Source organism: Oncorhynchus tshawytscha, linkage group LG02 (genome assembly GCF_018296145.1).
Source record: "Oncorhynchus tshawytscha isolate Ot180627B linkage group LG02, Otsh_v2.0, whole genome shotgun sequence".
Lineage (NCBI taxonomy): Eukaryota > Metazoa > Chordata > Actinopteri > Salmoniformes > Salmonidae > Oncorhynchus > Oncorhynchus tshawytscha.
The window spans coordinates 65,768,037-65,796,019 of record NC_056430.1 but is presented as its reverse complement, the minus strand read 5'-3'; the positions used below and the strand labels follow the sequence as shown (position 1 = coordinate 65,796,019).

General features: G+C 43.5%; 1 protein-coding gene across 4 annotated transcripts; it reads right to left on the bottom strand.

Moving 5' to 3' along the window:
• Positions 1-46: 46 nt before the first annotated feature.
• On the bottom strand, positions 47-22,067 carry abcc10 (ATP-binding cassette, sub-family C (CFTR/MRP), member 10). 4 transcript variants are annotated; one of them, XM_024442351.1, is made up of 22 exons: positions 21,981-22,067; positions 20,787-20,988; positions 19,125-20,502; positions 18,638-18,865; positions 18,206-18,362; positions 17,889-18,052; positions 17,704-17,783; positions 17,419-17,590; positions 17,080-17,178; positions 16,689-16,878; positions 16,506-16,583; positions 16,133-16,318; positions 15,905-16,037; positions 15,430-15,622; positions 14,405-14,748; positions 13,884-14,053; positions 13,024-13,184; positions 12,460-12,713; positions 12,032-12,177; positions 3,409-3,506; positions 1,360-1,472; positions 47-1,221 (listed from the first exon to the last, which is right to left on the bottom strand). In XM_024442351.1, exons 2-22 carry the CDS (start codon positions 20,975-20,977, stop codon positions 1,086-1,088), a joined length of 4,671 nt encoding a protein of 1,556 aa, XP_024298119.1. In that variant the 5' UTR covers positions 20,978-20,988; positions 21,981-22,067; the 3' UTR covers positions 47-1,085. The 4 variants fall into 4 exon arrangements, 3 of the variants coding, with proteins under 3 accessions (XP_024298119.1, XP_024298121.1, XP_024298120.1); XM_024442353.2 differs by lacking the exon at positions 21,981-22,067 and adding an exon at positions 21,188-21,210; XM_024442352.1 differs by lacking the exon at positions 21,981-22,067 and adding an exon at positions 21,119-21,158.
• Positions 22,068-27,983: the final 5,916 nt, after the last annotated feature.

Here is a 27,983-nt window from a genome sequence, read left to right as displayed (position 1 = left end):
ATAATGAACTTCAAGCAAACTCAATAAATAACAGTGACAAGACGTGTAAAACCAGTAGAGCCATTTAATTTTGAACATGTTACACCTTCATATTACTGTACATGAGAGTACTGACCTCAAGTGAAAACGCTGTATGTAAAGGCGATTCTCCCTGAGATGTTCTCTCTTACAGTGTATTACAAAACAGAAACATTCTCAAATGACTGATATGCAGTAGTTCTACTACAGAATGGCTTGAAATCAGATGTAACAATATTGTGAGGAACTTCCAAACAAATGTTCTCTGTGTGAATGGTAAACAAATAGAAAAAGAGTAACTTTAAAATGTCTTCATTTATCTCAGTCTATTCATCTGCAACACATCCATAGAGCAAACAGTGTGTAAATATGCATTTTATCTATGTGAAGTATGTCCATTATTGTGCACTCTGTCTAGCTATAAAGGTCATACTGCCAACAGACCAGGTGCAAGAGGAATCTCAGACATTCATAAATGATTGACGATGCTGAAATGAGAATGACTGACTTACTCTAGGAAGAAAACTTTTCAGTCAAAATAAATCCATTATAGCTCTATGAATTACTCCCTTCAACACAAAAGCAATTACAGTACTTATTCTATGTTCCTTCATTCCTTCTGTGCTACTGACACATCAGTTCTTTGTACCACATTAACGTGTTTCCTGAATAAAAAGCAGAGAAATTCCACAATGCCCAGGTTAGAAAATGAACCCGGCTTCCTAAAATGTAGTTAAATAATAATCTCACTTGGGTTGGACTATTCAGACCTTGCTCTCAGAGGTCAAATGTCAGTCAGTGGGCCTCAAGGCAGAAGTCTCAGCCCTTAACCACAGATCTAGGATCAGATCATCCTACACTAAATCCTAACCTTAACGATTATGGGGATGAATATTTTTTTTTATGACCCTGGACCAGTAATTATTATAGGGCCAACTTCTACCACCGCCATTGAACAGGTGGCTGGTTGGTCCACCGAGTCCGACCACCACTGGCCTCCTGTGAGGAAACAGAGAGATCCCCATTGACATTTCCCATTGTCTTTAGTCCTCTGATAGCTTCTCTTCTTACTCTCCCCTCCCACCAACCAGCTTGCAGAAAATAGAGTCATCTCTTTGGCACAGATCAGCAGGGGTGTCAAACTCCACCACCTTCCCAGAATGCATCACCAGCACCCTGTCGGAGTCCAAGATGGTGTTGATCCTGTTGACAGAGAAAATCAAGGTGTCAAATTACGTTATAAAATGTACCATGAAAACTTAAGTTATGTATAATTCAGTTTAAATGTCTACTAAAGCACTTAAGATTATTATGTAAAGTTGTGTTCTTCAAGTAATTTACCTATGGGCAATGGTGAGGACGGTCTTGTCTTGAAATGTCTCTCTGATTGTCTGTTGTAGCAGTTTGTCAGTCTTTTGGTCAACGCTGGCTGTAGCTTCGTCAATACACAGTATCTATAGAGAGGAAACAATGGTTGAGAAATAAAGCCATGTTAGTTTTTTATTTCACCTTTATTTAACGAGGTAGGCCAGCTGATAACAAGTTCTCATTTACAACTGCGACCTGGCCAAGATAAAGCAAAGCAGTGCGACAAAAAACACGGAGTTACACATGGAATAAACAAAAGTACAGTCAATAACAATAGAAAATCTATATACAGTGTCTGCAAATGGAGTAAGGAGGTAAGGCAATAAATAGGCCATAGTAGCAAAGTAATTACATTTGAGCAAATTAACACTGGAGTGATAGATGTGCAAGTAGAAATACTGGTGTGCAAAAGAGCAAAAAAGTAAATAAAACAATATGGGGATGAGGGAGGTAGTTGGATGGGCTATTTACAGATAGGCTATGTACAGCTGCAGCGATCAGTGAGCTGCTCAGATAGCTGATGCTTAAAGTTAGTGAGGGAGAAGTCTCCAACTTCAGCAATTTTTGTAATTCGTTCCAGTCATTGGCAGCAGAGACCTGGAAGGAAAGGTGGCCGAAGGAAGTGCTGGCTTTGGGGATGACCAGTGAGATACCTGCTGGAGCGCGTGCTCTGGGTGGGTGGGTGGGTGTTATCGTGACCAGTGAGCTAAGATAAGGCGGAGCTTTACCTAGCAAAAACTTATAGATGACCTGGAGCCAGTAGGTCTGGCGACGAATATGTAGCGAGGGCCAGCCGACGAGAGCATACAGGTCGCAATGGTGGGTGATATATGGGGCTTTGGTGACAAAACAGATGGCACTGTGATAGACTGCATTCAGTTTACTGAGTAGAGTGTTGGAGACTATTTTGTAAATGACATCGCCGAAGTCGAGCATTGGTAGGATAGTCAGTTTTACGAGGGTATGTTTGGCAGTGTGAGAGAAGGAGGCTTTGTTGCGAAATAGGAAGCCGATTCTAGATTTAATTTGGGATTGGAGATGCTTAATGAGTCTGGAAGGAGAGTTTACAGTCTAGCCAGACACCTAGGTATTTTTAGTTGTCCACATATTCGGGCGGGTGGGTGCAGGCAGCGATCGGTTGAAGAGCATGCATTTAGTTTTACTAGCGTTTAAGAGCAGTTGGAGGCCACGGAATGAGTGTTGTATGGCATTGAAGCTCGTTTGGAGGTTTGTTGACACAGTGTCCAAAGAAGGGCCAGATGTATACAGAATGGTGTCGTCTGCGTAGAGGTGGATCAAGGAATCACCCGCAGCAAGAGCAACATCAATGATATATACAGAGAAAAGAGTTGGCCCAAGAATTGAACCCTGTGGTACCCCCATAGAGACTGCCAGAGATCCGGACAACAGGCCCTCCGATTTGACACACTGAACTCTATCTGAGAAGCAGTTGGTGAACCAGGCGAGGCAGTCATTTGAGAAACCAAGGCCGTTGAATCTGCCAATAAGAATACGGTGATTGACAGAGTCGAAAGCCTTGGCCAGGTCGATGAAGACGGCTGCACAGTACTGTATTTTATTGATGTCAGTTATGATATCGTTTAGTACCTTGAGCGTAACTGAGGTGCACCCGTGAGCAGCTCGGAAACCGGATTGCACAGCGGAGAAGGTACTGTGGGATTCAAAATGGTCAGTGATCTATTTGTTAACTTGGCTTTTGAAGACTTTGGAAAGGCAGGGCAGGATGGATATAGGTCTGTAACAGTTTGGGTCTAGAGTGTCACCCCCTTTGAAGAGGGGGATGACCGCGGCAGCTTTCCAATCTTTAGGAATCTCTGACGATACAAAAAGAGAGGTTGAACAGACTAGTAATAGGGGTTGCAACAATGGCGGCAGATAATTTTAGGAAGAGAGTGTCCAGATTGTCTAGCCCAGCTGATTGTCTAGTACTTGGTATGGATGGATGAATTCAAAGCCATGTTAGTAAATCGATATGGATGGATGGTGTGGGCTGGTTCTTACATTAGCTTCAGTCAGCAGAGCCCTGGCCAGACACAGCAGCTGTCTCTGTCCCAAAGATAGAGACTTGCCCCGCTCTCCCACCTCAGCACCAAGACCACCTAAGATACACAGATGTTAGTGAGGACACCTGACCGAACTCTTACAGACAGAAACATGAACTAATTACTACCGTCACTCTCTTCCTTCCTTGTTCTTTCACTCTCACTTGGTTTGATACCAAACGTGAAAGTAGAATTAATGTCTTACAGGTACTAGACATGCTATGTTTTTTTTTTATGGGTCTAATCTAGGGCTGTCATGACATTTTGTGATTGTAAAGCAAATAACTGCCGGTCTCACGGTAACTGACCGTTAATTAACAAACACATTTGGCATCTCCTGGCTTCCACACGGATGCAGACCTTTGGAACCTCTACATTTAAAAAAAAGTCTAATAAACCTTTGTAATATAACCTACATTATCACAATAAATCCATTATTTATTTTAGACAGGTCTAAAGAAACATGATATGAAGAAAATGCAGTCTATTTCAGAAGAACAGAAACGCATATTCTGAGTCGTCGTTATGTTAGGCCCTGACCTGGCTTTGCCATATGGCTGTGGGCGACACTATTTCAATTAGCAGACAAGATTTGCTTAGAATTCAGTGGCATTATTTTATAGTGTGAAGAATACAATTCAAAAAGAATGCATACAGTTGAAGTCGGAAGTTTACATACACTTAGGTTGGAGTCATTAAAACTTGTTTTTCCACCACTCCACAAATTTCTTGTGAACAAGCTATAGGTTTGGCAAGACGGTTAGAACATCTACTTTGTGCCTGACACAAGTAATTTGTCCAACAATTGTTAACAGACAGATTATTTCACTGTATCACAATTCCAGTGTGTCAGAAGTTTACAAACACTAAATTGACTGTGCCTTTAAACATCTTGGAAAATTACAGAAAATTATGTCATGGCTTTAGAAGCTTCTGATAGGCTAATTGACATTATTTGAGTCAATTGGAGGTGTACCTGTGGATGTATTTCAAGGCCTACATTCCAACTCACTGCCTCTTTGCTTGGCATCATGGGAAAATCAAAAGAAGTCAGCCAAGACCTGAGAAAAATAATTGTAGACCTCCACAAGTCTGGTTCATCCTTGGAGCAATTTCCAAATGCCTGAAGGTACCACGTTCATCTGTACAAACAATATCACGCAAGTATAAACACCATGGGACCTTGCAGTCGTCATACCGCTCAGGAAGGAGACGCATTCTGTCTCCTAGAGATGAACGTACTTTGGTGCGAAAAGTGCAAATCAATCCCAAAACGACATCAAAGGACCCTGTGAAGATACTGGAGGAAAGAGGTACAAAAGTATCTTTATCCACAGTAAAACGAGTCCTAGAGCGACATAACCTGAAAGGCCGCTCAGCAAGGAAGAAGTCACTGCTCCAAAACCGCCATACAAAAGCCAGACTACGGTTTGCAACTGCACATGGGGAAACAAGATCGTGCTTTTTGGAGAAATGTCCTCTGGTCTGATGATACAAAAATAGAACAGTTTGGCCATCATGACCATTGTTATGTTTGGAGGAAAAAGGGGGAGGCTTGCAAGCCGAAGAACACCATCCCAACCGTGGCACACGGGGGACTGGTGCACTTCACAAAATAGATGGCATCATGAGGACGGAAAATTATGGGGATATATTGAAGAAACTCAAGACATCAGTCAGGAAGTTAAAGCTTGTTTGCAAATGGGTCTTCCAAATGGACAATGACCAAGCATACTGCCAAATTTGTGGAAAATGGCTTAAGGACAACAAAGTCAAGGTATTGGAGTGGCCATCACAAAGCCCTGACCTCAATCCTATAGAAAATGTGTGGGCAGAACTGAAAAAGTATATGCGAGCAAGGAGGCCAACAAACCTGACTCAGTTACATCAGCTCTGTCAGGAGGAATGGGACACAATTTACCCAACATATTGTGGGAAGCTTGTGGAAGGCTACCCGAAACATTTGACCCAAGTTAAACAATTTAAAGGCAATGCTACCTAATACTAATTGAGTGTAAGTAAACTTCTGACCCACTGGGAATGTGATGAAAGAAATAAAATCTGAAATAAATCACTCTTATTATTCTGACAGTTCACATTCTTAAAATAAAGTGGCGATCCTAACTGACCTAAGATAAGGAATTTTTACTTGGATTTAAATGTCAGGAATTGTGAAGTTTAAATGTACAGTGAGGGAAAAAAAGTATTTGATCCCCTGCTTATTTTGTACGTTTGCCCACTGACAAAGAAATGACCCATCTATAATTTTAATGGTTGGTTTATTTGAACAGTGAGAGACAGAATAACAAATACATCCAGAAAAACGCATGTCAAAAAATGTTATAAATTGATTTGCATTTTAATGAGGGATATAAGTATTTGACCCCTCTGCAAAACATGACTTAGTACTTGTTGGCAATCAGAGGTCAGACGTTTCTTGTAGTTGGCCACCAGGTTTGCACACATCTCAGGAGGGAATTTGTCCCACTCCTCTTTGCAGATCTTCTCCATGTCATTAAGGTTTTGTGGCTGACGTTTGGCAACTCAAACCTTCAGCTCCCTCCACAGACTTTCTATGGGATTAAGGTCTGGAGACTGGCTAGGCCACTCCAGGAGATTAATGTGCTTCTTCTTGAGCCACGCCTTTGTTGCCTTGGCCGTGTATTTTGGGTCATTGTCATGCTGGAATACCCATTCACGACCCATTTTCAATGCCCTGGCTGAGGGAAGGAGGTTCTCACCCAAGATTTGATGATACATGGCCCAGTCCACTGCCCCTTTGATGCGGTGAAGTTGTCCTGTCCCCTTAGCAGAAAAACACCCCAAAGCATAATGTTTCCACTTCCATGTTTGATGGTGGGGATGGTGTTCTTGGGGTCATAGGCAGCATTCCTCCTCCTCCAAACACAGCGAGTTGAGTTGATGCCAAAGAGCTCTATATTGGTCTCATCTGACCACAACACTTTCACCCAGTTGTCCTCTGAATCATTCAGATATTCATTGGCAAACTTCAGACGGGCATGTACAGCGGGGCAAAAAAGTATTTAGTCAGCCACCAATTGTGCAAGTTCTCCCACTTAAAAAGATGAGGCCTGTAATTTTCATCATAGGTACACTTCAACTATGACAGACAAAATGAGAAAAAAACTCCAGAAAATCACATTGTAGGATTTTTAATTAATTAATTTGCAAATTATGGTGGAAAATAACTATTTGGTCACCTACAAACAAGCAAGGTTTCTGGCTCTCACAGACCTGTAACTTCTTTAAGAGGCTCCTCTGTCCTCCACTCGTTACCTGTATTAATGGCACCTGTTTGAACTTATCAGTATAAAAGACACCTGTCCACAACCTCAAACAGTCACACTCCAAACTCCACTATGGCCAAGACCAAAGAGCTGTCAAAGGACACCAGAAACAAAATTGTAGACCTGCACCAGGCTGGGAAGACTGAATCTGCAATAGGTAAGCATCTTGGTTTGAAGAAATCAACTGTGGGAGCAATTATTAGGAAATGGAAGACATACAAGACCACTGATAATCTCCCTCGATCTGGGGCTCCACGCAAGATCTCACCCCGTGGGGTCAAAATGATCACAAGAACGGTGAGCAAAAATCCCAGAACCACACAGGGGGACCTAGTGAATGACCTGCAGAGAGCTGGGACCAAAGTAACAAAGCCTACCATCAGTAACACATTACGCTGCCAGGGACTCAGTACATGTCCAGGCCCGTCTGAAGTTTGCTAGAGAACATTTGGATGATCCAGAAGAAGATTGGGAGAATGTCATATGGTCAGATGAAACCAAAATATACCTTTTTGGTAAAAACTCAACTCGTCGTGTTTGGAGGACAAAGAATGCTGAGTTGCATCCAAAGAACACCATACCTACTGTGAAGCATGGGGGTGGTAACATCATGCTTTGGAGCTGTTTTTCTGCAAAGGGACCAGGACGACTGATCGGTGTAAAGGAAAGAATGAATGGGGCCATGTATCGTGAGATTGAGTGAACCTCCTTCCATCAGCAAGGGCATTGAAGATGAAACGTGGCTGGGTCTTTCAGCATGACAATGATCCCAAACACACCGCCCGAGCAACGAAGGAGTGGCTTCATAAGAAGCATTAAGGTCCTGGAGTGGTCTAGCCAGTCTCCAGATCTCAACCCCATAGAACATCTTTGGAGGGAGTTGAAAGTCCGTGTTGCCCAGCAACAGCCTCAAAACATCACTGCCCTAGAGGAGATCTGCATGGAGGAATGGGCCAAAATGCCAGCAACAGTGTGTGAAGACTTACAGAAAACGTTTGACCTCTGTCATTGCCAACAAAGGGTATATAACAAAGTATTGAGATAAACTTTTGTTATTGACCAAATACTTATTTTCCACCATCATTTGCAAATAAATTCAATAAAAATCCTACAATGTGATTTTCTGGATTTTCTTTTCTTCTCATTTTGTCTGTCATAGTTGAAGTGTACCTATGATAAATTACAGGCCTCTCATCTTTTTAAGTGGGAGAACTTGCACAATTGGTGGCTGACTAAATACTTTTTTTGCCCCACTGTATATGTGCTTTCTTGAGCAGGGGGACCTTGCGGGCGCTGCAGGATTTCAGTCCTTCACGGCGTAGTGTGTTACTGATTGTTTTCTTGGTGACTATGGTCCCAGCTGCCTTGAGATCATTGACAAGATCCTCCCGTGTAGTTCTGGGCTGATTCCTCACCGTTCTCATGATCATTGCAACTCCACAAAGTGAGATCTTGCATGGAGCCCCAGGCCGAGGGAGATTGACAGTTCTTTTGTATTTCTTCCATTTGCGAATAATCACTCCCTTTAAGAGTGTCTTGCCCATTCCAGCCTAATCTTGTCAGCTCGTTATCTGTATTAAAGACACCTGGGAGCCAGAAATCTCTGAGAGGGGGTCAAATACTTATTTCCCTCATTAAAATGCAAATCAATTTATAACATGTGTTTTTCTGGATTTTTTTGTTGTTATTCTGTCTCTCACTGTTCAAATAAACCTACCATTAAAATTATAGACTGATCATTTCTTTGTCAGCGGACAAAAGTACAAAATCAGCAGGGGATCAAATACTTTTTCCCCTCACTGTATTTGGCTAAGGTGTATGTAAACTTCCGAATTCAACTATAGCTGAATAAAATAGAAAGGATGCTATCACCAAACAATTTCTGAGGCAGTGCGCTATTCTGTGTTGAGGGGTTAACAAAGAAATACAAAACTTTAGTTGTGATACAAACTTTGGGCTATATGTTTTGATTTGTAGTACAATCTAAGACTGCAAGATGCGAGTAAGGAAGATTTGAAAAAAGTTGCATGAAAGCCATGAGCTCTGCTTTGTTGCTTGCACAGGCTGCACACACTTCATCAGTCTCTCATTCACAATTTGACAAGCACTTGATAATGCGTCAAATTTCCTGGTGGCATCCCCCTAGTGTGGCCGTAATGCCCCCTTAAAAAAACAATGCCTTTTTACGGCCAGTGGCAGTTGTGCGCTTGGTCTGAATATACAGTGCATTCGTAAAGTATTCAGACCCCTTCACTTTTTCCACATTTTGTTACGTTACAGCCTTATTCTAAAATGGATTAAATTAATTTTGTTCCTCATCAATCTACACACAATGACAAAGTGAAAACAGGGTTTTAGCATATTTATTACAAATAAAAACCTTTTAAAAGCAATGAGGCTGATCATTGACTACAGATCAGAACATGTAGCTTAAAATGTTGATAAACATTGGGCTATTTCTTGACATTATAAGCACGAATGTTCCAAAATGCAATCAATTAGCAGGAAAACGCAATTTGCAAAAGTGAGCATAAATGCGATTATGCATGCAATTCTTTATTATAAAGGTGTATTTTTATGGTGAAAATTATTTGCCCCAAATTTGAAACTCGCGTGCTGCCTATGTATGCACGTTAGGCTCTACACCGGTCATTAAGCAGATTAATGTGCTTCATTTTAAGAAGTTATTTGGCCACTTTAGTTGTGATTCAAACCTTATCGAAACATATAGGCCTATGGGCTTGGCTACATTAGGTGTTTCCTGCCTTAATGTACACAAGCGGCATCATTCACAATTGATAATATATCATTCACAAGTGATAGGCTAATCATGTCACCCATTAGACTATTCTCAAATCAAATCAAACTTTGTCACATGCGCAGAATACAACAAGTGTAGACTTTACCATGAAATGCTTACTTACAAGCCCTTAACCAACAGTGCAGTTCAAGAAGAATAAAATATTTATCAAGTAGACTAAAATAAATAGTAACACAATAAGATGGCAGGAAGCTTGGCCCCAGTAATGTACTGGGCCGTTCGCACTACCTACTGTAGCGCCTTACGGTCAGATGCCAAGCAGTTGCCATACCATGCGGTGATGCAACCGGTCAGGATGCTCTCAATGGTGCAGCTGTAAAACCTTTTGAGGATCTGGGGACCCATGCAAAATATTTCCAGTCTCCTGAGGGGGAAAACGTTTTGTCGTGCCCTCTTCACGACTGTCTTGGTATGTTTGGATCATGATAGTTCGTTGGTGATGTGGACACCAAGGAACAAGAAACTCGACCCGCTCCACTACAGCCCCGTCGATGTTAATGGAGGCCTGTTTGGCCCGCCTTTTCCTGTAGTCCACGATCAGCTCCTTTGTCTTGCTCACATTGAGAGAGAGGTTGTTGTCCTGGCACCACACTGCCAGTTCTCTGACCACCGTCATATAGGACGTCTCATTGTTGTCGGTGATCAAGCCTATCACTGTTGTATCGTCAAAAAACTTGATGGTATTGGAGTTGTATTTGGCCACACAGTCGTGAGTGAACAGGGAATACAGGGGACTAAGTATACACACCTGCGGGGCCCCAGTGTTAAGGATCAGCGTGGCAGACGTATTGTTGCCTACTCTTACCACCTGGGGGCGGCCCGTCAGGAAGTCCCGGATCCAGTTGCAGAGGGAGGTGTTTAGTCCCAGAGTCCTTAGCTTAGTGATGAGCTTCGTGGACACTATGGTGTTGAACACTGAGCTGTAGTCAATGAACACCATTCTCACATAGGTGTTCCTTTTGTCCAGGTGAGAAAGGTCAGTGTGGAGTGCGATTGAGATTGCGTCATCTGTGGATCTGTTGGGGCGGTATGTGAATTGGAGTGGGTCTAGGGTGTCCGGGAGGATGCTGTCGATGTGAACCATGACCACCCTTTCAAAGCACTTCATGGCTACTGACGTGAGTGCCACGGGGTGGTAATCCTTCAGGCAGGTTACCTTCGCTTCCTTGGGCACAGGGACTATGGTGGTCTGCTTGAATCTATGCACTTAAATAGCAAATGAAGGAAACTTTTCCCATGATTAATTTTAATGCCAGCAAGGGAGGCTATACTTCGGTTTTAAAGCAAAGCAATGTGTTTAATATTAAGGAAGCCTAGCTTATAGAAAGCTGATGGGATCCTCCTCTTTTTAATAGAGGCCATCAAAACACTGTTCTCTCCCACAATTTCATATCCTATAGAAATGTTGCACAACATGAGCTCATGAAGTGTTTGATTTGATTTCTGATTACATTTGCATTGCTGTCAGAGTGATTAGAAGGACAATAGAGTGCTGAGTACCAGGCAGTTGGCAAGTTTGGTAGGCTACTAATGACCATCAGCAGCATCAGAGCTTGGAGAAGCCTAGTTACCATGACTAAACGGTCACGCGGAATTTGACTGCGGTCATGACTCGTGACTGCCGGTGTGGCGGTAATATGGTCACTAACAGCCCTAGTCTAATCATAGAATGACATATAGATGGATATATTACATATAGAATCGCTATTAATGTCATATGATCGCCGTGTCATAACTTTTATCATGTATTAACTTTTAATGTGGCATAAAAACAACCAGTCATGAAGTTTTCACTTGATTGTGAAACAATCACTTCAAAAGGCACTCCTTTTAACTACCCACGCATGTTTGTCCACTCACAAAATAATTCCAGCATTCAGTACACCCGCAATTTTCTGAATGGAAAGACAAATCTGTTACAAAAAAACTAAAAGTGTAATGACATTCAGCGATTGTCATTAGGCCCACTACTCTTGTAGCCTGAATTGATGCATCCAATGCTGTACGTGCGCATCTGTCACTTATCTCCGCCTTCAACATTTTTGTGTTCTCTTCGAACCACAGCACGTGGACCAATTTTAAGTAAACTCACTCATTTTCATGCAGCTGACATGCGGTAATGTTAAATAATGGTGTCATTGCATATAGTTTTCTTGGCATTTCCTTTTAATTATTGCAATGGGCAACGTTTTACCAGGACGGCATTCCACCACTAATTATTTTGTCGGGACATGTTACCGGAATGTACCGGCTTACTTTCACCCATGTTTGATACCCCTCCTCTCCATTGGTCTCTCATTCTGTTTGTCTGTTTAATTCAACTCCTCCTATTTCTTATCCGCTATATCACCCTTTCATTTGCATGCTTTTTCATCATCCATCTCCCTTCTATCACCATCACTATCTCCCTCCTCTATTGTCCTCAATCCTCTCCCACCCTCCCGCTTTCTCACCGATGCGGTTGATGACAGGGCTGAGGTGACAGTGTTCCAGGACCTCCAGTAGCCGGGGGTCAGGGTGACGTCCACATGGGTCCAGGTTCTCCCTCACTGTCCCGCTGAACAGGAATGGGTCCTGGGGGATAATGGCCAGTTTGGACCTGCAGGGGGAGCCACAAATACAGTGTGAAAGATTGATCTGTCAACTACTCTAGATTCATGAATGAATGAATGAATGAACACAGATTTCTTATAGTTCAAAATATGCAGATGTGCACGATGAATGTCGTCACCTATAAAGGGCTTTTATTACAGATGCACAGATCACCATCCAAGTACACAATAATACTTGGATAGCAGTTGGAAAAGTACCAAAAAACATTCAAATCAATTATCATCATATCACCACCATATTCATCAACATCATCTCTTAATCCTCTCACCTGAGCTGGGCCAGTCCCACCTGTCTGGTGTCCACTCCGTCCAGTAAGATCTGACCCTGGTTCAGCTCCACCATGCGGAAGAGGGCCAGGAACAGGGTGGACTTTCCTGAGCCCGTCCGGCCCACCACCCCTACCTTCTCCCCAGGCCGGACCACCAGGCTCACCCCGTCCAGGGCGTTGGGCAGCCCCTCTCTGTAGGACAGCACGGCCCCACGGAACTCCACCCAACCCTGCTCCGGCCACGAGGTGGGCACCTATGGTAAAGACGGAAGTAGATGGGTCCTCAGTCATTTAACAAATGTACTTGTTTTCTATTCCCCTGAGTGGCCACTTCAGTAAGAAGCAACTGACCAGGCTAAAAGACCCAAAGAACTTGAACAAATAGATTTAGTAATTTTAGAAATAACATCTATCCAACACCTCATAAAGACAACCACTGAAAACCTGCCACATAACCTAAAGGTCTACAGAGTGGTGTACACTTCTGACATTGAAAAAAATGAATTATGAAACCTCTTCAATGAGGTGCAGCTGAGTGGTATGCTATAAGACACACGCCCTCACCTGTGGGTTGCTGTGTTGTGGCTCAGTGGGCAGGGTGGTGGAGTACTCCTCGGTGCGCTCCACACTCACCAGCTGCAACTCTGTCTGGGTGAAGCTGAAGATGAGGCTTGACAGCAGGCCTGTGATGGACAGAGCATAGGACAGGGACAGACCCACCAGACCTGGCAGGGAGAACACCCATAGGACAAACAGTCATTATTAAGGCCTAGACACAGCAAACAGGACATGTCTAGAGTATACTCAATACAAAACAATATTGCCCTCAGAACAGCCTCAATTTGTCAGGGAATGGACTCTACAAGGTGTCAAAAGTGTTCCACAGGGATGCTGACCCATGTTGACACCAATGCTTTCCACAGTTGTGTCAAGTTGGCTGGATGTCTTTTGGGTGGTGGACCATTCTTGATATACACAGGAAACTGTTGCGCGTGGAAAAACTCAGCAGTGTTGCAGTTCTTGACAAACTGTGCGCCTGGCACCTACTACAAAATATTTTGTCTTACCCATTCACCCTCTGAATGGCACATACACAATCCATGTCTCAATTTTCTCAAGGCTTAAAAATCATTTAACCCGTCTCCTCCCCTTCATCTACACTGATTGAAGTTGATTTAACAAGTAACATCAATAAGGGATCATAGCTTTCACCTGGATTCACCTGTTCAGGCGATGTCATGGAAAGAGGTGTTCTTAATGTTTTGTACACTCAGTGTACATATACTGATACTATTTCTAAATTCTCCTCTACACCAGCCTCAACAACTAGTAGACATAAACAGTGTAATCTGAGTCAAGGCCTGTGTTGTGCTAGGTCTGTGCTGACTATGGGACACATGCTAACACGCTAGCTGGCTGCTCACCTGGGTTGATGGATTTAAACTGGTGCTGGACGACGGCGATCACGCCGATGCCCGTCACCACGACGACGCCGATCATCTGCAGGCGGATGTCCAGCCACTGCATGGCGGCGTTGCAAAGGAACAGACAGCGCTGGTTCTGCTCCAGGCGCTGCTCATTCTCCTCCTCGAATCTGGAACCACAACAGACAGAGAACATGAACCTCCTTCCACTCAAAGTTAACCTAATTCATGCATTGATAGCAATATTTCAGCTGTAACCGCAGGCAGACAACTGTATTTATACTGAAATCCTATTCACTTATTTTTACATTTTCAAATATTACAGTAGTAGCCAGCCCAAAAAACATGTTTCGGCTTGGACCTTGGACTGGTCCTAGAGAGGTACAGGTTAAGCAGGCTTTTGTGCCAGCTCAGCACTAACCGCTAACACCCCTGATTCAACTAGCCAAATCAAAGTTGGCAACCACAGATCTGGGTTGGCCTAAAATATAAATTCCTCATTCTAACTTTACCGTCCTCACCTGGAGGCACTGGAACTTGCTCGGATGGTACCCAGGCCACTCAGCGTCTCAGAGAAATGTGAATACACCGGCGAGAGGGTGAGGCTGCACAGACGCTTTAGGTCTCTGGATGTGTGTCGGTAGAAGCGCTGTGTGCAGTGGTAAAGCAGGCCCAGGGGAAGCAGGGGCACTAGGACCCAGGGCAGGCCGTAGCTCATCACTATCAGCATGCCCAGTAGGCCGAAGATGTTAGCCAGCAGGATGTTGAGGAAGAAAGGGAGAGTGTCGTCCACGCTGTACAGGTCGGAGGAGAAGCGGTTAAGGATGCGGCCCAGCGGTGTAGTGTCAAAGAAGGTAACTGTAGCCTGGATTGATATAGAGAGAGGCGGGTCAGGGGTAGTTAGGTGTGTTTGTACTCTATCATGGCAATGTAAATAGTAAACATTACAAACACGTGGATTAAGGTGGTCTAGCAGTCTAAACCGCTGCCTCCCGATCACATATAGCACTGCAGCATGGGACCAAAGCCTTTTCAGCCTAAAACTAGCTCTCCCACTGTCTCTCCTCTATCCAATAAAGCATTTTTGTTTAAATACAAAAAAAGTAGGCATAATAATTTAATATATACCATATATAATATATATATACAAAAAAAATGTTTTACAAACAGTACCCAACACTAGAAATGTGTGGACACACAACAAGTTCACTGTAAATTATTTGAAAGCATCAACTCTCACACAGTGGAGGCTGCTGAAGGGAGGACGGCTCATAATAATGGCTGGAATGGAGTCAATGGTGTGGTATCAACCACATGGAAACCACGTCTTTGATGTGTTTGATATCATTCCATCGACTCCATTCCAGCCATTACTATGAGCCATCTTCCCCTCAACAGCCTCCACTGCTCTCACAGCATGAGTTGAGAAGTTTTCAAAATTAATGATATTTATGCAACAAATTTAAAATACTGCCTTTGCATGATTGAAACCATGACCATGACTAAACCAGTTTCCTGAGGAGTCAACTTAACAGAAAAAGCCCACCTTGAGGACTGTGTCCAGCAGTCTGTTGTGGACAACCGATGCCGCACGGATGCCTCCATAGGCGAAGAGGAAGGCTCGGATGGCGGTGAAGATCGTGTTAGCCCCCGCAATGGAACCGTAAACCGTCAGATAGAACTTCACCTCTGAGCTTATGTTGGCGAAAGGTGTCGTTTCCATAATACTGACCGGGTGCCTGGAGATAAGGGGAGAAAACATGCATTTTAATATGCATTTGTTTAATAAATCTTGTCATACGTGTGTGCTGCATCATGGATGTCTGTGGGATTTGACACCTCATCCTTTTACTGCACAATCTAAAATATGTAGAGGCTCTGTATACAAATGTATCTAAGTATGACTTAAAGCAGTGTGGAGTCGTAAGTGGATTATATAAGAGGAATCACACTGCACATTCTGAGTAATTGGAATCTTATCTAGGGTATCAGTGTTAACATTGTAACAACCTCTAACTTACATTAGTCCTCCAGGAGAGAATAGCAGCAGATGTGGTGAGCTGTAGGCAGGTATTAGAACGCTCTGGGAGGAACCATTGTTCTTCAGGTTAGAGATCCAGTGGGACAGCCACCAGTCAGACACATTCTTTGAGGCTGAGGGACAAAGACAGCAAAATGTACAAAACATACACAAGCCTGCAAAGGCAACAGAAGTGTGATGTGATTAAGGTACCAGGTGGTCACTGTACCTTGCATGAGGAGTAGGGACAGTAGGATGGAGACAGCCAAAGCCCCTCCTACCGCTCTCCAGTAGGTGTGGTAAACCTTCCAGGCCAGCCCGCCCACAGCCTTCTGCTCCTCCCCTGAGAGTGAAGACGCCACCTCTGCAAACAGCTCATTGGACGGACCCTGCTCCTCCTCTCGCTCAATAACATCTGATTCAAGTCAGAATGCATATAAAAACACCTGGCAATTTTTTCATACAATAGTCCACCACTCAATTCAAGATGTAGAAAGTAATTAAATGGAGCTTCGTTCCTCTGCATCAGTGATATTAGCACTGTGTCGCAAGCAATATATTCCTAAAACACAATGCTAAGAGACATTAATGACTACTGTTACCTTTCTCCTTTGCATTACTGTCATTCTTCCGGTTCTTGGGCACTGCTTCTACCAAGGGAAGGACCTCTTCAGGTGTACCTATTTAAAACAAATGAGTTTATTCAGACATATAAATGTGTTAACACAGAAAAGTAATTCATTATTCCATTATCAATTGAAGAACATAAGGCCCAAGTTCACTACCAGTTTTAATAATTGTTCCATTGTCCATGAGAATCACCACATCAGCTTTGTCCACAAACTCTATGCGGTGGGTGCAAAGGATTCTGGTCTTGCTCCTGAGGATTCCCATGATGCATCTCTCCATGAGGTGATGGGCCACGTCAGTGTCTACTGCTGCCAGTGGATCGTCCAGGAGGAAAATGTCTTTCTCCTTGTGTTTTTAAAAGAGAGAGGGGGAGTATGCAGATGTGTGCAAGAGCAATAAAGACAAAGAGAGATAAACCTTCAGTACAAAAAGCTAATCATTGAATGTTTTCTGCTATCCAAACTCCCAACCCGGTAAAAGCTTGCTTGTTAAATCAAGTTGGAGATTCACTGTTGTATTACTATGGAATCTGGTGAGGACTCTTACCATGTAAACAGCTCTGGCCAAGGCCAGGCGAGCTTTCTGTCCTCCACTCAGATTAACTCCATTCTCTCCCACCTCGGTCCTGTCCCCATTAGGCAGAATCTGGACAAACAAGACAATTCAGTCAAATACTTTCATATGCACCGAGTTTGGAATTTGTGTTTATAACATTCATTGGATATATCACAAATATATTAGGGGTTGTCAAGTAAAGCTTGTACTGGGCCAAAATAAAATGGAATGGGGGAGAAAGCTAGCATTGAGGTTGTCTGTGAGGATAAGAGAGATTGAAGCAGAGACAGAAACAAATAGAGAGTGAAAAAGAAAGATGCTGAGTCTCACATTGATGTCGTCTGTGAGAGCACAGGCCTCCACCACGGCCTGGTAGAAGGAACTGTTGTAGTCTCTGCCAAACAGGATGTTGTCCCGAACTGTTGCATGCTGGATCCATGGCTCCTGAGCGGCTAGACCAAAACCATCCTCCCTGCCCTGGACGTACACAACACCGCCACTCCTACAGAGGGAAGTAATAACTCAACGATAGATCGAAAAAGGTCACTGAAATAAACAAACAAAACAAATTTACTTGAGCTTTGTAAACTTAGTAAATGAGGCGATGAGCACTACCTGTTGAGTTCTCCAGTGATGGCTGCCAGTAACGAGCTCTTCCCAGAGCCCACCTTTCCCACCACAACAACTAGGGATCCCTGACGGACAAGAAAAAAAGCATTACAACATTGCAGTGATTCGATGGTAGACCCCATGATTTACACGCTGTATAGGTTACATAGTTTGTGATGCAGGGTACACACCTTAGTGATGGTGAGGTTGAGGCTATGGAGCAGCAGACTTCCTTTGGTGGATTCAGTCTCAGAGCCTGTATCTCCCTCTGTGGGGTGGTCTGGCCCCCCAGGCCCCTGCCATGAGAATGTGCCCTGACTCATCACAATGGTGTCCTGGGGGTCCTCAGGAGCCACTGTAAGTTGGAGCCACAAAGTCAATGAAAAACATTCATACACATAATCGCATCTCACTTTCATAGACAGAGTTATTGAACATGTATTAATTAATAATGTATGTACAAAGAAAAAGTACTTTATTTATGCTGCGTACTCACACACACACCTACCATGACTGAAGTATGCATCGAGGTCCTGGTTGGGCAGCTTGAGGAAGCGTTGGATGCGGTCCAGGGACACCTTGGCCTCCAGGGTGCCGTTGAGGACCCAGGGGAAGCTGTTGAGGGGGAGAATCAGCATGCCCACTAGAGCCAGAGTGGTGAACACCTGCAATGGAGGAGGGGAAGTGTCCCTATTCGAATTAGTCTCATGTACCCACATCCTCATTGTGTTCCTGGGTATCAGCTAGTAGGTCTTTCAACAGTTAATAAGTCTCTTCCAATGTCCATTCTGGCATAGCCACCACTTGGAATGTTCTATCCGAAACATTACTTCATACAAGGTGGTATGCTAGTGAGGACATTGGAACAGATTGACTGCAAAATAGTTTGCTGACATTTAAAAGTGAAGCGCTCTAGTTTCACAAAATGAAACATGCCTACCTTGGCTGCAGTGAGCTCATGGCCGAGCAGCACGTATGTGACGAAGGTGATGATAGATATGACTATGGGTAGAGCTCCCCAGGTGTACACACACAGAGCATCCAGGTACTTAATGGCCTTGAGGTGGGACAGCTCTTGCCTCCGACAATCTGCTATCTTCTGGGAAAAGTAGGCCCCCCAGTTGTAGAACTTGATGACTCGTATTCCAAAGAGGACCTCTGTCATTAGCTGGAAGGCAAGGACAGGGCGGACAGACGACATTGAATGAGTTCACATCTGATATCGAAGTATTTTAACATAAAAGCTGTAGGACTAGGTCTACAAGAACCCGTATAGTATGTATGAAGTTGTATAATGCAATTACTACTTTATTACTACTTAATAGTACTACTCTAAACAATAAACATTGTGTCCATATTGATGTTTGCTATGGTTGGTGTGTTAAGATAAAAGTAAAAGATAGCCAAAGCCATAGAGAATTTCTCACCTTGACACGACTATCCTTATGTGTGAGCATGTGCTTGTTATTCTCCATGATCTTCGAGGCCAGCACCTTATTGAGCGGCACCAGCAGCAGAGCCACACCCAGTCCTCCTAGGAAGGCCACGCCCACCTGCAGGTAGAGCAGGTAGAGGGCAATAGAGAACTGGAAGGGCAGACTCCACATCTCGTGGAAACTGTTGAAGAAGTTGACCACGCGGTCCGTGTCCGTGCTCATGAAGTTGACCACCTCACCCAGGGTGAACCGCGCCGCCAAGCCACCGCCGTTGACCCGCAGTGTTTTGCCGTAGATGGAGGAGATGAGGGCGGCACGCGCCGAGAGTGAGACCTTCGAGACCTCAAAGACGAAGAGGTTCCGGATGAGGGCGGAGAATAAGGTGCTGAAGAAGAGGCCCGTGGCACACCAGGCCCCCCAGCTGATGGGGGCCCCCTCCTCCTCCATGTAGGTCACCAGGCTGCTGAGGAGCAGGGGCCCCGCAAAGCCCAGCATGTTGCCTGCTAGCTTTAGCACACCAAGCAGGTAGTAGCGCAGCCCGAAGGCTTTGTGCAACACTTTTAACAGTCCTACCTCCTCCACTGCTATGCCAGATAGTTCCTCCTGGAGGGGTGAAGTCCATGTTCCATTCTGTAGGCTCCTGCTTGCAGGCCTGGGTGTAGTGTTCCCTCTCTGTGTTGCTGCCCGCTGTTGGCAGTCCTCCCAGCAGCGGAGGAAGTGTCGGCGCACTACGCTGGTGCGCAGTCTCCGGGGAAGGAGATAGACGTCGCATGGCCTCTCCAGTTCCCCACGCCGCCCACGCCTCAGCAAAGGGTTCAACCACAGGTACAGCAGGCGGGAGATGCAGCCACTGCCATCCTCTGCCACCATTTCTCCCGTGTCCTGGTAGAAACTCTCTGGGATGAGGAGTGAGCTGTCTGCATCATTGACGGACATGGAGGTGTAACTCCATTCACCAACGCAGGGAGCAGCGAAGGCCAGGAGGTAAACCAGGAGAGGGAGTCCCCGGGTGGCTGCGAGCACCAGCCGTGCTACTCTAAGGGGCTCCGCCAGGTCCAGGTAGGTGGAATCCCGGGCGTAAGCCAGCAGGATGACCACCAGGTTAGGGATAGGCAACAGCACCAGCAGTAGTAACATAGAGGGACCCCTGGTTCTTCTATGGATGGACCTCTGGAGGACAAGCAGGGCCCCAAAGTGGACCAGCCAGGCTAGAACGGCACATCCATCAGCCAGGACGTCCAGGTACATGTCCCCCCGGTGGAGGAGGGCCACCAGGACTAAGTCCCCCACAAAGAGCAGGGCCACCAGTAGGGCCGAGGCCACCCTGAGGCCCCAGCCACACGGGGGAGAGGGCCGGAGGAGACTGCATCTGTGTAATGCAAAAGGATAAAATGGTAGATGAGCTGTCTGAAATATGGCCTGGCTAGATATAATAACTGATAAAGATGCCGATCTACAGAATGGGATCTAGTACAGACATGAACTAGACATGAACTTACTGTTCTGGAGGTATATGCATCTTTATTTTACCTAGGTGCAATATGGGGGCCTGTATTGCATGCTACTGTATGTGCTGTAGGATTAATAGTGGCCAGAATGTTCTAGCCTATGCCTTGTGATTTTGAGAGCGGCCTGACTGTGACCTAAAGTTACCTCTGAGCACTCAGGTAGACGGCACTGAAGACGGCCACCACAGCGTGAGCCAGGGCTCCCAGAACCAGCTGGTTAAAACAGGGGCTGATGGCTCCATCCCGCCACACTGGGAACGGGTCAAGGGTGTCCGTGTGGCACAGGCCAGAGATTAACTCACTGGGGCCAAAATCAGCCACCACACCTGTCCCCATTCTCCAAGCATCTGGGGAAAAGATATATACACAATTTACCCTACTGTTCAAAAGTTTGGGGTCACTTAGAAATGTCCTTGTTTTTGAAAGAAAAGCACATTTTTTTGTCCATTAAAATAACATCAAATTGATCAGAAATACATTGTAGACGTTGTTAATGTTGTAAATAACTAGTAGCTGGAAACGGCAGATTTTTTATGGATTATCTACATAGGCGTATAGTGGCCCATTATCAGCAACCATCACTCCTGTGTCCACTGGCACGTTGTGTTAGCTAATCCAAGTTGATCATTTTAAAAGGCTAATTGACTAAGGCTAATTGGCAATTATTTTAGCACAGCTGAAAACTGTTGCACTGATTAAAGAAGCAATAAACTGGCCTTCTGTAGAGTAGTTGAGTATCTGACGCATCAGCATTTGTGGGTTTGATTACAGGCTCAAAATATCCAGAAACAAATAACTTTCTTCTGAAAATCGTCGGTCTATTCTTGCTCTGAGAAATGAAGGCTATTCTATGCGAGACATTGCCAAGAAACTGAAGATCTCGTACAACGCTGTGTACTACTCCCTTCACAGAACAGCTCAAACTGTCTCTAACCAGAATAGAAAGAGTGGGAGGCCCCAGTGCACAACTGAGCAAGAGGACTACAGCACAGTTCTGTACTACCTAGCTATAGTTACACTACATATATAGCTAAATTATTTGTTTTAAGAAATGTGTTGGTCTCTCAAGCAGTCTACTGTCAACTCATTTGAAGCCCTCTATGATTCAGTTGCACATGGTTTAGCTAGCTAGCTGTCATATCCTACTGGTCAGCCACACTTGCTTGGGGGGAAAATGTGTAAACATTGGGATGAGACTGGCTAGCAAATCCCTCAACAGCAGCGTGTGTTATTGTTCGTCAAGTTAATTAAACATTGCCTTTCGCATGATATAAAACGTATATATGGCAAGACTCTCTGCAACTTGGGATAACACAATTGTCAATATAAAGTTAAATACCTGTTCACAGCTTTGGATTTATGGGAGAATGTAGCGTTTGGTGGCGGAGCATCAGCAGTGTGACAACTTCCGGTGACGAGACAGATATTTTTCTCCAAAGCGTAGGGTGCGTTCGCAATTGTATACAAAATGTATATAGATTGGAATGAAAGTTACAATCACTTTCTAGATTAGAAATCCAAATTAAAAACATATTTTCGCCCAAAAAATTAACTCATGTAACAACATTTTTTAAATTATTATATATTTTTATTTCACCTTTATTTAACCAGGTAGGCTAGTTGAGAACAAGTTCTCATTTACAACTGCGACCTGGCCAAGATAAAGCATAGCAATGTGAACAGACAACAACACAGAGTTACACATGAAGTAAACAATAAACAAGTCACAACATATTAAAACACTTAGATTTTTCAGGCTACACCATAAATAGAACAATAAAACAATGTATGGTTATTAGTTACATTGAGCATAAAAGACACAGGATGCTTCTCTATATGGAATGTTTTTAAATATCAGAAATATCAGTAAGAAATGTCCTATAAAAGACAGGTATGTATGTATGTATGTATGTATGTATGTATGTATGTATGTATGTATGTATGTATGTATGTATGTATGTATGTATGTATGTCTTTAAAATATAAATATATAATCACAAAGTTGAACAGTTTACAAATAATAAAATGTATTTCTTTTTAAATGTAAGTAAACTGCAGGTGAACAGAATATTATTTGGTGACAGACAGAGTCACAGGCTATCAATACTATGAAGGCCTACGTTGAAAATAAGACATATTATTGGACAAGCTCTGCATTGTGTTTGGTTTGAGGTAGGCAATGTTGTATTATCTGTGTCTCTGTAGATGTGTGTGTGTCAATAAGTCTGATTCGATGGCAACTCTAACATACACAATTCCAAACCTCTTCTTGTTCCAGCATTGCGCCCCAGGTTTCTTCTTGCGGCCAAACAAACCGCAGAACCAGCCACAACACTTGTTTTTCTTGGGAGCCAGCTCCAGCCAGAAGAGGGGTCAGAGTTCCTGTGAACAAACAGAGCTCGTGAGCAGTGGTGTGTATTCATGAATGCCAAGGGAAGCCAGTCTTTCCCAAAACATTTACCAAGAAAAAAAACATAAAATAATTCATCTTTCATCTCTCTGTGTTTCATAATTTCCCTTCAATTCGCAAGAGGCTGAATATGCAGTATCTCCACTGAGAAAGCATCCATGTGATCGAAACAGCGCCCCTCTGCCGCTGTACAGTATGTGTAGGCCATCTATCTGATGCTGTCTGGTCCAAAAGAGTATACCATTGTTGATGGCTATAGCTTTGAACACAAGGGAAGCCAGCCAGCATTTGGCCTCCCTTGATAAAATTGTATATAAAATAATAGCCAATCAGTAATAGCCAATTAAACTGTGTGCGTTCAACTGTAAATGGTCCTGGCGCACTAAAAAAGTGTCAATGGATGCCCGTTTGGATTTTCCTTCACTCTTATCAAATTGTATTGAGAGCATACTGTCATTTAAAGAAACAACTTGAATTGTTGCATTTTGGTGATTTCATGCAAATTGCCATTTCCTATATTAGTCATGTATGGAGATAGGTATTTGGACTTGTGGTTTTACTTAATTCTCCGTATTGGCCAATGATTATAAAAGCGATTCTGATCCAACCATTAAGTCATACATTGTGCCCTTGGCCTGAGAGGATGGATGTTCAATATGTAGCTAGATGGTGAAGGCTAATGTTAGCTAGCTAACATTGCCCATGAAAGGATGTAAGGCTAGCGAGCAAGCATTTTAGCCAGGTAGCATAGGACAACCAAAAATAAAAGCATGTACTGTTTGACAGAGTGATAGACTGTTTTGTCAACAGGAAAGAGAGAAGGATGGCATTGGCTGCAGCTCAGTATGGGACAGACAACATTCAAATTGACTGATATTATCAATGAGACAACACAGAATACAGTGTAGCTTACCTTCTCAACTGGGGTGAGGAGTTTTTCCAAGCACTTGCTTTCTCGATATGTAGGTCCATCTTGGTTTTTATCTGGGGTAAATGGTAAAGTGACAACATAGGAACTGTTAGAACAGAAGTGCATTGTTATTGCCCAACATGTTAACAGCTGTGTACTCGAGGGGATGTAACTTCATTTTGTATGTATGTATTCATATTTGCTGACAATTATTATGACTAAATAAAAAATATTTGATCACATAAAAAAAAGTAGCTGTGTCATCAACATTGGATATTGTTGTGAAATTGTGAATGAAAAAAACATTGTGGAATACAATAATTTACAAGAGACTAGGCCTGATTCTGAATGTACCACACCAACAGTAACAGTGTTCTACCTGTATCATCCAGGGTGCTAGTCTCTCTCTTGACCGGGATGTTGATGCAGTATGGCCGGTCATCACCCTTCTTGGTGTCCTTGGCGAAGGTCAAGGTAGACCTCAGGTGAGCCATGATCTCACTGACCGCAATGTTGCATACCAGCAGAGATCGTCTGTCTGGATACAGCTGGGATTTACATCTTGCACATTGACAGAAGGTCTTGAAGTATTCCTTCCTAATGTAGAGTTTAATGTCTTCTAAGAATTTGGCCATATTGTCTGGCTCATTGTTGAGTTACTTCAGTGCCTAAGACTATACAGTGCCTCCAACACTCTACTCAACAAATTGGATGCAGTCTATCACAGTGACATCCGTTTTGTCCCCAAAGCCCCATATACTACCCACCACTGCGACCTGTACTCTCTCGTTGGTTGGCCCTCGCTTCATACTCGTCGCCAAACCCACTGGCTACAGGTTATCTACAAGTCTCTGCTAGGTAAAGCCCTGCCTTATCTCAGCTCACTGGACACCATAGCAGCACCCACTCGTAGCACTCGCTCCAACAGGTATATCTCACTGGTCACCCCCAAAGGCAATTCCTACTTTGGTTGCCTTTCCTTCCAGTTCTCTGCTGCCAATGACTGGAACGAACTGCAAAAATCACTGAAGCTGGACACTCATATCTCCCTCACTAGCTTTAAGCGCCAGCTGTCAGAGCAGCTCACAGATCACTGCACCTGTACATAGATGGGCTGTTTACAGATGGGCTATATACCTCATCCCCTTACTGTATTTATTTATTTATCTTGCTCCTTTGCACCCCAGTATCTCTACTTGCACATTCATCTTCTGCACATCTACCATTCCAGTGTTTAATTGCTATATTGTAATTACTTCGCCACCATGGCCTATTTGTTGCCTTAATTAACTCCCTTATCTTGCCTCATTTGCACTCACTCTATATAGACTTTTTGTTTTCTATTTTCTACTGTATTATTGACTGTATGTTTTGTTTACTCCATGTGTAACTCTGTGTTGTTGTATGTGTCGAATTGCTATGCTTTATCTTGGCCAGGTCGCAGTTGCAAATGAGAACTTGTTCTCAACTAGCCTACCTGGTTAAATAAAGGTGAAATAAAAAAAATACTCTTTGGTTTTGGTATTTCAATGCCTCATTCTGAACGTGGATATGTATGTGCTGGACCATATCATTGCAAAGTGGGATGTTATTACATTCGTAATAGTGCTTGAATGTGCATGAATCCTGGAACACACTTTCCTGTCAATAATAACAGGAACAATATCAAGGTTTGTCACCTTTGGTTTGTCCCTCTCTGCATCCTCCTGAGCCTGATCTTGTGGAGTCTTTCCACAATCCTTTGAAGTTGGTCTCTGATGTTACAACCTCTTCATAGTCATCCCCAACAAAATATTTGGGACGGATCCAGACCACATCTCTGACGGAGGAGTGAGGCAGAGTTACACGGTGGATGTATTCTAACTTGTCGCTGTCAGTCAAAGGAGGGAATTCCTCCTGAGGAGGAAACACCTTCTGGGACAGTGCCAGTTTCCCAACCTGAGAGCTGCACTAATGGAAAATGTCCTTCTTTAGGTCTTCAGGTAGGGCAACTGTAAAGAACTTCCTCTGCAAAGCCTCTTCGCAGCTCTTAGCTATTGGACGCCGTGGGCTGCGGACTTGAAGCGGATAGGTGTCACTTGTACACCATCAAGATTCCCTCACAGATATAACTGGGAATGGTGGAGATGACCGCTGGTCCTTCATGGCCACAAGTTTTTATTTAAAAAAATAATAATAATAAAAAATCTTAATCGTGGTGCCAAACGTACAGTGCCTTGCAAAAGTATTCATCCCCCTTGGCGTTTTTCCTATTTTGTTGCATTACAACCTGTAATTTAAATTGATTTTTATTTGGATTTCATGTAATGGACATACACAAAATAGTCCAAACTGGTGAAGTGAAATGAAAAAATTACATCTTTAAAAAAATTCAAAAAATAAAAAACAAAAGTGGTGTGTGCATATGTATTCAGCCCCTTTACTTTGAAGCCCCTAAATAAGATCTGGTGCAACCAATTACCTGAAGAAGTCACATAATTAGTTAAATGAAGTCCACCTGTGTGCAATCTAAGTGTCACATAATCTGTCACATGATCTCGGTATTTATACACCAGTTCTGAAAGGTCCCAGAGTCTGCAACACCACTAAGCAAGGTGTACCACCAAGCAAGCGGCACCATGAAGACCAAGGAGCTCTCCAAACAGGTCAGGGACAAAGTTGTGGAGAAGTACAGATCAGAGTTGGGTTTAAAAAAAATATCAGCAACTTTGAACATTCCACAGAGCACCGTTAAATCCATTAAAAAATGGAAAGAATTTGGCACAACAACAAACCTGCCAGAGAGGGTTGCCCACCAAAACTCACGGACCAGGCAAGGAGGGGCATTAATCAGAGAGGCAACAAAGAGACCAAAGATAACCCTGAAGGAGCTGAAAAGCTCCACAGCGGAGATTGGAGTATCTGTCCATAGGGCCATTTTAAGCAGTACACTCCACAGAGCTGGGCTTTACAGAAGATTGGCCAGAAAAAAATTGCTTTAAGAAAATAAGCAAACACATTTGGTGTTCGCCATAAGGCATGTGGGAGACTCCCCAAACATATGGAAGAAGGTACTCTGGTATGATGAGACTAATATTTAGATTTTTGGCCATCAAAGAAAATGCTATGCCTGGCACAAACCCAACACCTCTCACCACCCTGAGAACACCATCCCAGCATTATGCTGTGGGGATGTTTTTCATCAGCAGGACTGGGAAACGGGTCAGAATTGAAAGAATGATGGCTGGTATTAAATACAGGGAAATTCTTGAGGGAAACCTGTTTCAGTCTTCCAGAGATTTAAGACTGGGACGAAGGTTCACCTTCCATCAGGACAATGACCCTAAGCATACTGCTAAAGCAACACTCAAGTGGTTTAAGGGGAAACATTTAAATGTCTTGGAATGGCCTAGTCAAAGCCCAGACATCTATCCAATTGAGAATCTGTGGTATGACTTAAAGATTGATGTACACCAGCGGAATCCATCCAACTTGAAGGAGCTGGAGCAGTTTTGCCTTGAAGAATGGGTCAAAATCCCAGTGGCTAGATGTGCCAAGCTTATAGAGACATACCCCAGTAGACTTGCAGCTGTAATTGCTGCAAAAGGTAGCTCTACAAAGTATTGACTTTGGGGGGGTGAATAGTTATGCACGCTCAAGTTTTCTGTTTTTTTGTCTTATTTCTTGTTTGTCTCACAATAAAAAAAAATATGTTGCATCTTCAAAGTGGTAGGCATGTTGTGTAAATCAAATTATACAAACCCCCTAAAAAACGATTTTAATTCCAGGTTGTAAGGCAACAAAATAGGAAAAATGTCAAGGGGGGTGAATACTTTCGCAAGCCGCTGTATGTATCATGGCACTCTGCATTTGCAGCACTGTTTAATACTTGATTAAAAGTTAAAACTAAAACGCTATACATCAAATTCCTTATATTAAGCAAACCGGACAGCACGATTCATGTTTTATTTTTTTTTACAGACAGCATGATTCTCTCGTGTTTAATTTATTTACAGACAGCAGGGGCACACTCCAACACCCAG

Coding starts and splice junctions, on each gene's coding strand:
- abcc10 (XM_024442351.1), bottom strand. CDS start 20,977: ATGGGGACAGGTGTGGTGGCTGATTTTGGCCCCAGTGAGTTAATCTCT. Junction 18,866..19,124: donor ATAAGGATAGTCGTGTCAAG/GTGAGAAATTCT, acceptor CTTGCCTTCCAG/CTAATGACAGAGGTCCTCTT. Junction 18,363..18,637: donor ATGAGCTCACTGCAGCCAAG/GTAGGCATGTTT, acceptor CCTCCATTGCAG/GTGTTCACCACTCTGGCTCT.